The 12,080-nt window shown below is 35.5% G+C and overlaps 2 protein-coding genes across 2 annotated transcripts in view; one reads left to right on the forward strand and one right to left on the reverse strand.

Annotated features, from left to right (window-relative positions):
• Positions 1–12,080, reverse strand: part of GTF2F2 (general transcription factor IIF subunit 2) — a 229,870-nt gene that overhangs the window by 141,909 nt on the left and 75,881 nt on the right. The gene's annotated exons all lie outside the window — the stretch shown is intronic.
• KCTD4 (potassium channel tetramerization domain containing 4) lies at positions 3,340–4,899 on the forward strand. The gene has a single exon (XM_037799714.1). The coding sequence runs from the start codon at positions 3,467–3,469 to the stop codon at positions 4,244–4,246; it is 780 nt and encodes a 259-aa protein (XP_037655642.1). The 5' UTR covers positions 3,340–3,466; the 3' UTR covers positions 4,247–4,899.

Genomic DNA, 12,080 nt, shown 5'->3' on the forward strand with positions numbered 1-12,080 from the left:
TGGAAGGTTTGGCCCAGATTTGCTTAGGCATTGGGCCCAATTACCTATAAGATATACTCAGGCCAAGGATTTGACATGGCATTGTTTACATTTTCAAAGTTGCCTAAAGAGCTCTTTTATAAGTGTGATTACCAATGTCTAAGATAGAGGTGATCCAACTCTAATAACAAGTAGAAAACAGGGCCTCTACCTTTTGAAATCTTATAAACTCTCTGCTTGCAAAGACATGAAATCCTTGAGTCTAGTGGTCAAGTGGATTTAGGAGGGCTGATTTTTGACATAAGAGTCAATCCTTCATAAAACCAGTGAACTTCCAGTTTGTATCAGCAGTGAGGGAGAGAAATATAGCCACATAAACCATGAACGTTTACTGTAGTATAGGTATTGAGGGATTTTTATAGTTTTAGGGTTGTGTTGACCTAACTGACACTTCTTAGGACAAGGTCTCCATCCTTCAGCAGGTGAATATAAACTTAGAATAAACTAAAATGAAGATGACTTGGCTTTCTCCTGAGGGGCACATGTATCACAACAGACAGCAATGATCAATAACCCCTATCATTTCCATTAATTGTAATCATGTTGCTTTAATGGGAGCAGGGTGGAATAATGGGGATAAGGTGGGGCCTACTGGGACTCATTTTTCTCTTTACAACTGCTAGCTGGGGGCAAAAGGATACACAAAAGTCTTATGGATTCATGTCAGCTACTAGTCAAGCACTAAGACAAGGTTTCAGCTACACTACTGTTGCCAGGCCATGGGTAGCAAACAAATCATACATGCCAGGTTTGTAGAAGCCAGGAACACCAAAGTGAAGTCTACAGTGAGAAAAAGCAATCAAAGGTTAGAGGCACATGATGGGATGGTTCAGAGTCTGTCAATGCAAAGCAGCAGAAACAAAGACCGCACATCAGTAGTTTTGAAAACTAGGCAGCAGAAACCAGCAGTAAGCAAATTAGCAAGTGTAAGGGGCTGCAGGAGTGATGGCTGAAGAGATCTGCTGCCCCACTTTTGGCAGTGCTGCCTCAATCTCCACCCCATGGAAGCCCATCCTCCAGCAGCACTAGGATCCAGGCTTCCACCTGATGAAGGCATCTACAAATAGGCAAAACAGAGTGTAAGGAGGCAGATCCAGTGTTACACAGGATTCAACTACATTCACTTTATTTACACATACAAAGAGAATTACAGCAGTCTCCCTCACTGCTGTATTTACTGGCTCACGGTTTTGAGGCTAGAAGTCCAAAATCAAGGCATCATCAAGGTGATGCTTTCTCCCAGAAGACTAAGTTGTTCTGTCACATGGCAATGCACCTAGCAGCCTCTCCTGGCTTCTGGTTTTTCCCTTCTTGTCTGCGTCCTGTTGATGTTCAGCTTCTGGCTACTCCCTCTGGCTTTCTCTCTTTCAAAGGCCTTCAGTAATAGGACTAAGACCCATTCTGATTCAGCTGGGGCTACATCTTAACTGAAGTTAACTCATTAAAAGGTCCTATTTACAAGCACTTACACCCACAGTAATGGATTCAGTTTAAGAATATGTTTTTCTGGGGTACACAGCTCCAAACCACCATAATCACTATACTAGAGTTATGTTGTATTGATTCTGATGTCCCATAAAGTTCATTAAATGAGGGCTCTACCTATAAATGAAATCGTTATCCCTTAGTTCATTTTGCAATTTATGATAATACTCATATGCAGAGGCTATTTGCCATGATAATATGAATTTCATGAATACATTTCCAAAGTTTTAACAACAAAAAAACCTATTTGACATTTTCTTTAAAAACACACCCATAGAAAAGACTATTCAAACACACAAAATCACTGGGAGTGCTGCAATTTAAGAATGATGCATGACTAAGAGGAAACTTTTGTCCAAGTGTTGGCTTTGCCATTAACAAGCTATAAAGTTCTAAACAAAACACTAAAAATTCTCCGGACTGCAATTTTATCTCTGGTAAAATGGGGCGGTTTAATTCCGTGGTCTCTAAGCAAAAACTCAGCTCTAAAAATTTTATGCCTTAATTTTCTAGCTCAATTTCAATGGACTTCTGATAATCTCAATGACACATAAATGTTAAACTCTGCTCTAATTGCAGAAATGATTTTTATATTTGAAGAAAATCTGTTTAGAGAAATTAAAAGGAAAGCATTTTCCAATATCTCTATCAACATACAGTTAAAATCAAATCAAAATTTTAATTCTAAGAACCATATAGTTCCTTAAAATAATCCAGCAGACTGACCAATCAAATAATAGTGTAATGGGGACAGCATTCACATTTTTTTACCACTGGACCTTTAAATTCTAGAAGTGAAAGCTGAGATCCCCAAAATGCTTTGGAAAGCAAGCTGCAAGGAAATGGGAAAAAAGGGGAAAAACATCACACTCACATTGTTTCAGCAGCCGGGTTTTTAAAAAGGGGGGAGGGGGCTGCGCCTTGGTCCTTTCTTTCTGGATTTGTGAATATTAAAAAATAAAATAGAACAAACTAACCACAACTTACCCAGGACGCTATTCTATACAAGGTATGTTGAATCTCTGTCACCCTCCTCTCTCGCCAACACTCATGTACACACAATTACTGCATTTTCCACAGCAATCCCAAGTCTTTGTTTAGCCCTGAAGCGGGTTTAGGGTGAAAGAGAATGCTCAAGCTTATGAACTGTCCATAGGAAATCTTAACAAAAATATAAATGATTACTGCAAATCTTTTCTGCTTGGTTTTTTATCTTTAGGGTAAAAAACAAAATAAAAAGAACCTTTTGTTAAAGACATTAAGAAATTTTCTTCTTACTTGCTACACATCCCAAAATCAGAATGACAGGCAAATCCAATTAAATTTGAATGCGGTGCCACAAATAACAGGTTTAAATATTCTTATTTTGATCTCAAAAATGACTGAACCACTGAAATGCACAGCTTTTTACAGAAGAGAAAATTTTATACACCTAGTTCCTCTCTTCTTAGGTTTTCTATGTATGACTTTAAAAAATGACACAAATTCAATATACATTATTTTCCAAAAGGTGACAGTTATCATTCAATATTCAGGTTGCCTGATTAAGTAATAAGTCAGAAGGCATTTAGAAATGGAGTAAAATTCACATTTAGCTGGAGAATTAAACATTGGTAACTGTTTAACAGGCAAGAGGAAATTCAGTTTACCCTGAGAAACTTTTATTATCTCAAAGACCGTACATGAAACAGCCTCTCACAACAATCCCTTCCCTGATACAGTTAAATGCAAATCATCTTTTTTTTCCGTCTTACTCCAGAAAGCCGGGGCATACACAGCTGACGCGCCACCTACTGCAAACCAAGCAGACAGCACAGGCGATGCTGCCAGCATTTCCATTCCATCACCAGGCTGGGGCTGAATAAAGGCGTGTTTGTGTGTTAGGGTTTCTTTTTCAAAAAATCTCAAAGCCAAGAACGAGCTGCAATAGCATCTGCAAAAAATGGAGCGTAAAATAAACAGAAGAGAAAAAGAAAAGGAGTATGAAGGGAAACACAACAGCCAGGAAGACACTGACCAAGGAAAGAACTGCAAATCCACACTGACGACCCTCAACGTTGGTGGATATTTATACATTACTCAAAAACAAACACTGACCAAGTACCCAGACACTTTCCTTGAAGGTATAGTAAATGGAAAGATCCTCTGCCCATTTGATGCTGACGGTCATTATTTCATAGACAGGGATGGGCTCCTCTTCAGGCATGTCCTAAACTTCCTACGAAATGGAGAACTTCTACTGCCTGAGGGGTTTCGAGAAAATCAACTTCTCGCACAAGAAGCAGAATTCTTTCAGCTCAAGGGGCTGGCGGAGGAAGTGAAATCCAGGTGGGAAAAGGAACAGCTGACACCCAGAGAGACTACTTTCTTGGAAATAACAGATAACCATGATCGTTCACAAGGACTGCGAATATTCTGTAATGCTCCTGATTTCATATCAAAAATAAAATCTCGCATTGTTCTGGTGTCTAAAAGCAGGCTGGATGGATTTCCGGAGGAGTTTTCAATATCATCAAATATCATTCAATTTAAATACTTCATAAAGTCTGAAAATGGCACTCGACTTGTGCTAAAGGAAGACAACACCTTTGTCTGCACCTTGGAGACACTTAAGTTTGAAGCTATCATGATGGCTTTGAAGTGTGGGTTTAGACTGCTGACCAGCCTGGATTGTTCCAAAGGGTCAATCGTTCACAGCGATGCACTTCATTTTATCAAGTAATCACCTGTGTCACGAACAAAGGCAACAAGCATGCAGCCAGCAAGCTTCGGAAAACCACAGCATCAAAGGCATCCTCATAACGTGCCCAGCTCACTCTACTACAGAGACCTGCTGCTAATCAATTACTGTGAGCTAACGGTATGTAAATTCTATCGCTAACGTGTCCTTCTCTGGGGTGTTCCTGCTGAACAGACTCTTACATCTAAAATGAAAACAGTGATCTTCTACATACTGTAAATAAAGACTGACAGCCTTTGCTATTTGTTTTTCCTTAAAATCTGTCTTGGGCACTTACACAATGAACCAGCATGTACATTATCTATCGTTCTTTTAAGTAAATGGTTAATAAAATATTTTAAGGGGCTATTTAAAGATTTAAAATCCTTTCTACTTATGGCAAAAATCTACAAAGAAACCGAACCGGTAAAATTAGCCATCAAGAGCAAAACTGGTGTACAGATCTACTAACACAGAGCTATGGTGAAACAAAATAAGATTGTAAGACGGTATTAAAACTAGTGATTTAATTTTTAATGGGCAGGCACCAAAAGATTATTTACACTTCCTGTATTTCATACTAAAGTTATAGCTGAATTGCTATTTTGCTGACAATTTCCAGAAAATTGTTTGATTACAATAAAAAATAAATGAAAGCAGTGATAGTTTCGTTGCTTGTATTAATAAATAGAGCAAAAGGTCAAATGTGTCACTTTAAAAGGAAATAGTACCACTTGATTCCACACACTACTGTATGCATTCAATAGGCAAGTTACAGCAACCCTGAATGGTCTGGTAAATGACAAAATCAGCAGATTCATTTCCTTGCAGGCTGCGCTCCAACAGAGCATGTATAACTTAGTCTCACAGAGTAGGTGGTGTAAGAATAATAAAGAAGTTGAATTTCAGAATCATCCTTAATATCTGTTCATTTTTTAAGTTCAGAAATATGAAATGAATACCACTAGACACTATTCTTCTAAAGAACTTTATTGATTCAATACCTATTCTGTTATCAAATCTCAGACTCACTGAGTTTATTAATTTCTTAATACATGTAAACCAGAAATGACTTAAAAGATTTGGTTTTAGAGATTGCTATCTCAAGAAATAATCCAGGAACTTAGCTTTAAATGTGAGTGCACTTTTTTCTTCTCAAACAACAGCTAAATCATTTCCATGCCAATTCTTTTCTTTGGCTTCCACAAATAAATTTTATCTTAAATTGGCTCCATTACATTTAAACCATTAAAACAGGTAATGAAATCTTAATGTTAATAAATGTCAACAAAAGATCTCTGAAATCTTGACTAAGGTTAGTTAAATGAGCAAATATGCCAAGTTTGATTACACCTGAAAACTTAGAATATATGAATTTGCATTCATTCCCAGTTACAACATCTAGGGAGACATACAAGGTGGTTGTACATACTGAAAGAAACCTTTTAAAATCTACTTGTACCAAAAAACTGTTCCACATTAAAGTACAAATTTTTAAAAAACCTCCACATTAACTTCCTCTGTGTACACCAAGAAACAAAAAAATGTTTCTCCTAAAACATCAAATTACCTCTCATGCACTGTAAAATGGCTTAATCAGGATTTAAAGGAATTAGGAAAACAGAGAAAAAAAAGTAAAAATTTATTTTACAGTCACTAAAATTGAACTGTTTATAAACTTTTCCAGTATATGAGTTGTCTTTTCCTTGACATTTGGACTTTGGTAATGAAAAAATGGTAGTGATTTAATGTCAAAGAAGATTTTCTCTAACAAGATTTCATTCCAGATAATAAAAAATAGCCCTGACATATATTTTTGCAGGAGATATAGCAGAACAAATCTCCTCAGGAGTGCTACAAATAAGGTTTTTGCATCAATTCATGAAAAGAGAATTTAATTGTTATAACAGAATTCTTATTGATGGAAACCACTATTTAAAGAAATCTGTGGTTCATTTTTATGTACATCTCTTAAAAATCCTATCTTGATGCATTTAATTCTGCCTTGTATTTTTGATAAATTACAAATTACAATACCCCAAAACATCTATAATCTAGAAGGAAATCTGACTAGATAGATTATTCTTGTGTAACTTTTTACAAATATACTTTTTGTAATTTCAAAATTACTTACACTCAGATTTACATAAATCAAGTGCTTAAATAGTGGGTTGTAAGTCTAGAGAAAATACCTAATTTTAAATTTTACTATTTTCTAAAGATATTCCTTCCATTCAGGAACTCAAGAAATCATATGAAATACCAATTAGAAATCAGAGTAAAGTGACTGCAATATATTTGTAGTCACTATAAAATTCCTTCCTCAAGTCTTTTTCTCATAAACAAATATTACTCTGAAGAATAAATCACCAAATAAAGCTAAATTTATTGTTTTTGTTCAGAAGGTTAATAAAAACAGGTTATATAGTTTCCACGAGCCAAACACATATACTTTTTTAATGCAATTTTATTGAGATATATTCACATCATACAATCATCCAAAGTGTACAATCAATTGTTCACAGTTTCGTCATGTAGTTGTGCATTCATCACCATATACTCCATACTCTTGAATATGAATTATCCAATGCAGTGATTTTAGCACTGTCCTTAAAATACGAAAAATTAAAAAAAAAATGACTCACGGTTTCACTATATTTTTAAAATGTACATGGCAGCAGGCAGAACAACATACAAAGAAACCGTTATTTTTCAAATAATGTAAGGAAGATGACTACCATCCCAGGCAGAAGACAATGAAACTGAATAAACTTCTACAGCTTTTTTTTTTTTTAAGAAAATTATGTGGCCTTCAAATGCTATTTTTAAGGTGCTAATAATAAAAGGTAACCTTTATTAAATGTTCTGCTACATGCCAGTTACTGTGCTACAAATGTGCATTATCTCAATTAATCCTCACAATGACCCTAGGACAGGCACTACTGTTCTTTCCTTTTCACAGATGAAGACACAGAGACTTAGAGAGCTAAGTAACCTGCCCAAGAGCACATGGCTAGTGAGATGTTTAACCAAGATTTGAAAGCCAGGTATACACGTTCCAGAACCAGCAGGGACTATTATAGCTCTACTAAGAACCTAGAATAAAACAGGCATTCACGAAGTTGGTGTTGAATACAGAACACCAAAATATAGATTTGCCTCACGTGATAATCTCACAATGCAGGTATTCCTAAATGTTGAGTGAAAAATGAGTTTTGAGGAAGCAAGTAATATTTAAGTGGCATTTAAAGAACATGAGGTGAATCATCCCACAAAAGTAAAGAACATCCCAAATCTGTCTACCAGTAAATCTACGTTTTCATGTATCAGGTTTGCTGAAAAGGAGGTTAACTTTGTATGACTCACACAATCCAAGGAACTGACACATTATGGGAAGAAACATGGCACAGTGAAACATGCAACGGGTGCTGGAGTCAGACCACGGCTCAAAATCCGTTCTCTTCCACTTATCAGTTACATGACCTTATGATTAAGCAAGATTCTTAAATTTTGTGAACTTCAAAACTCACAGCAAAATGTGAATGACGATGATGATTCTCAGATAGGGCTTTTGTAAGGTTTAAATTAAATTCTTCAGTGCAGGTAAAGTGCCTTAGCCATCAGAGACTTTCAATAAGCAATGGTTCCTATTACCTCATCAACTTTCTAGTTTAAGGGTGTCTTTACCATATAACATGGAAAAATAGGCACAAAAATACCCATTTACATTAATTAGACTTCCTATCTAGATGTGAACAGAACTGAGAACTTTTTATAAACACATGCTTAATACTCTGATGAAAGACTATAAGGTGCAAAGAAACAGTTTAAACTGCTATGGGCAAAAAGGTTTCATTTGTATTAGTCAAACAATGCATATGATGAGTTTCTTCAACTTTTATCTTCCAGCTTCAAGCACAAAAATCTATAGATCAAAATAATCATTGCAGCTGTTTTATCAGCAATTTGAAATCAGTCAGGAGTAATGTATCTGATAACACAATCCTAAAGATATCCAAATGAAATATATTATGATTCAATGCCTTAAACTGTAATAATGTCAGTCAAGGTTAAAATTACAGTGTCTGAATCGTAATTATCCTTGGTAATAAAGCAGTGGTATAATATGGACTATCCAAAACATCACATAACTTAAAAATTGTTTGTATTTAGTTTTGAAATATATAATGGCTTCTTTTGTAGCTGACTTCTCTTCTTAATCCTATTTACTTAAGCTAATATTAAAATTAATTTGCTTCCATGAAAAGCATCAAGGGAGTGGTGATAAAGGAAAGTGCGTTGAGCAGGGGGAAATATCTGAGATGAAATTTCTAATTTGTCTAAAATAATTTATAAAGAGGTGATTGTATTCCTACTTGCCCTCTTGACAAAAATACACAATGGTTCAAGAGTTTCTATCAAACAAAAATCAGTGGTATAAATCTTACAACCTGTTATAAATGACCTATATTTAATCAAAAATCTTCAACAATGCAAAAGAAGTATAATGTTAAGCATTTTGTATATAAATACCAAACTTCTCATTTTATCAGTCACTAGCTATTTCAGAAAAAATAACTGCATTGGATATTAAAGAGTGAGATAATTATATAATATGCCTCCTTTTTAGAAATCTTAAAAACCTGCTAAAAAAATCTCAAAAAAAAAAATCTCTAATTTTTGAGAATTCCTTTTTGAATCACAGGTGAGGGGGGTAAAGAAGAGGAGAGGGGTAAAAAGACAAAGAAAAGATAGGTTCGACTTCTCAAAAATAAGTGTGATGTGGAGTTCTCTGTATAGAATCTCTATTATTTCTTTAACTGTCCTGTAAGTCTGAAATTATTTCAACATAAAAAGTTTGAAGATGAAAAATGATATAAGCAAAAAAAAAAAAAAAAAAAAAAAGTAGGTTTGATTACTGTCCTCTAGGATAGTTAGCATACATTTTTCTACATTATTAAAATGTAAAATCAAGCCTCTACTGATTATCTCTTAATTATACTCCACTAATTTTAGTTCATTGAAAGAGATGTTTATTAACTATTTTTTAAGGGCCTTCAGAAATGTTGAATGATACTAACTTTACTCTCTATGGCTGGTTGAATTTGATAACCTTCTATGGCTTAACATGGTCTTAACAAAGGCTAAACCCTCTAGCACTTTCAGTACTTAAAATATCATACCATTTGATTAATTTTGAACTATATATTTTTAAAACATTTAAAATAAATATAAATGCAAATATTGATGATCCTACCATCCTAATGAAACTATTTTGATTTTTCATATTTTCCTGGACTCCATCCATGTAGATAGTTTTAAAGAAAACTTATAGAAAGAAAAGGATTCAATAGTTACTGGAGAGAAATACTAAACACAAAAATCTAAAAGTCACAGGTGATTGATTTTTTTAAAACAACAAAACCAAAACTACAACCACAGGCATTTATAATATGCATATGTCTAATTGTTACATCACAGCCAAAAAATAACACTTATGATTCAGTATATAAAAATTCAGCTACCATAAAGACTAGAAAGTAGGCTATATTAAAAAGCCATTTTGGATATAAGTTATATTTCTTTTTTGTGTCTTAAGCAGTATTTGGATTATCTGGAGATGGGGCAGACTGCACTTAAGAAGGGGCAAGGAAAAAAGGTCAACTACATCTCTTACTATCACAGAAAAATGCATTACTACATATACCGTAAAATTTACTAGATGACAGATATTTAGAAAAACAACAAAGTCATGCTTATATGAAACATACACAAATTTGGCAGTAAACACTGAGGTGTTACGTGAAGCAAAAGGTTATGTGTTCAGTAAAACCATTCCCAATCTTCATTATTTTACCACCCTAAGACTTTCCACTTAACTAAAGGGTGTAATAAAAATTTTTAAGTAGAATTAATTTTAACTCACTTATCTTTTAAAAATGAATATGTGGCAAACAGTGAATTTTTTGGTTCAAAGTAAGTGGAAAAGAAAAGCAGTTGAAGATTTAAAAATCAAAGTAAAAATAGACTATCGACTCTACCAATGTTGAGAATAACTAATGAAGTAAAAAAACTGAAAGCTCTTTTACAGAAACAAATGGTTTTCCAAGAGGGGAACAGCCACCTACCTACCTCTTCCCTTGAATTAAGTCATCGATGGTTGTTTCTGTAAGTTTCATGTATCATGATATTATAAAAGATCACTTTCCTGGGAAAGTATGTGAATGAGTCACAACGAGCAAGAGAAAGTGGGAAGGGCTGGTACTCTGCCCTTTTTCGGAAGAGATAATAAAAATGCCTGGCATTGCCTGAGGTGCTACAGTATCAGGTACTTTACTGATTACTTTTCATGCATTACCTCCTTTAAGCCTACAGATCCCACAAGGTGACGGGGAAGCCAGAGAGTGCTATGTACCTCCCCATTATCAATCTCCCCTTCTCTGTTAGTAACAGAGCCTGACTCAAGGATGGCAAGTGCACCCAGCTAAAAAACTGTATTTCCCAGGTTCTGTGGCTTGTAAGTATGGCCAAGTTATCAAGTTCTAAGCAATGGAAAATAAGCAGAAACTATAGTGTGATTTTGGGATATGCTCCTTTAAAGAGGTACAAAGCTCGTTGAGCCCTTATGCCCACCCCTCCTGCCTCCATTTTGTTGCCCGGGATGTAGATGTGATAGTTATACCGACCACCTTGAGGATGCAAGCCACAAGCTAATGATGGCTGAGGGTTGCCTGATGACAATGGACCCAACATACCTGACTGGAACTTCTTACCTTGGGACTTCCTTTACCAGGGATATTTTGTGATGTCTGAAATGTGAGGTTAATCCTAACTGATAGAGGTGGGTACTATTAGAAAACTCATTTTACAGATGAGGAAACAGAGACCCAGAATTTAAGCAACTTGCCCCTAGTCACACAGCTAGTCAGCAACCTCCAAAGGGTCCATCTCTTCATCCCTGTGTGACACTTCAGACTAGACATGGGAAATTCAGTGGGAGACTTGATAGAAGACATAAGCCTTGAAAATAGGCAAGACATTGTTGAAGGAAGATTGGTATCTCCATTCAAGAGACTAGATCAAGACCCTAGCTTAAAATAACAGAAGTCCAAGTTAGCCAAACAGGAGTCCAGCCTGCCTGGTGGGTAGCTGCAAGAAAAAAAGGAGGTCAGAGATTCCATTTCTGTACAGACATGTCTGACCACAACACAGAAGTGAAAAGTGGTGACAGACAGGTCAAGGAATAACAAATCTAACCAGGAAAGGAAACTCTATAAACCAGGGAGATTTCCCTCATTCAGCTACAGAATCACTACTGGCTTGAGCATCTCATTAAATCCAGAAAAGGGACCAACCAGGACTAACCACCAAATTGATTTCTAAAAACCAACTAAAAATTCTCTCATGGAAATATCTAAGAAAAAGTAGAGTATCTTTAAGCCAATGGAAAGGGGGTATTTATACATTAATTAATTGAAGGAACAACTTAACAGGTTTCTAAGCACAGAAAGCTTTTGTACTGCCCTCTCCCCTGTGGTAAGGGTAAAGGAAGAGTGTGAGGGTGGAGTGAAAAGGCCTAAATCCCCTCTGTTTTCCTACAGTTTTGCACAATTAAATAATATATTTAGGATCGAAAAGCATTTTGAAGACTGTTTAAAAGGTATCTGGAAGGGACTGAAGTAAGAAAATTTGGAAAGGAGCAATCTATTCTGAAAAAATAAATTGGTGGAAGGTAAAAGGAGGACTTGGCTAATATCTTAGAAACAGTAAGTTATGAATGAAGAAATGGTTACATAAGGAGCTGGCTCAGACAGAGAGGGGACCGAAGTTTTAACCA

This window comes from Choloepus didactylus, chromosome 12 (genome assembly GCF_015220235.1).
Source record: "Choloepus didactylus isolate mChoDid1 chromosome 12, mChoDid1.pri, whole genome shotgun sequence".
Classification (NCBI taxonomy): Eukaryota; Metazoa; Chordata; class Mammalia; order Pilosa; family Megalonychidae; genus Choloepus; species Choloepus didactylus.

What these genes read in the sequence shown, in the direction of transcription:
- KCTD4 (XM_037799714.1), top strand. Translation starts at nt 3,467, where the DNA reads ATGGAGCGTAAAATAAACAGAAGAGAAAAAGAAAAGGAGTATGAAGGG.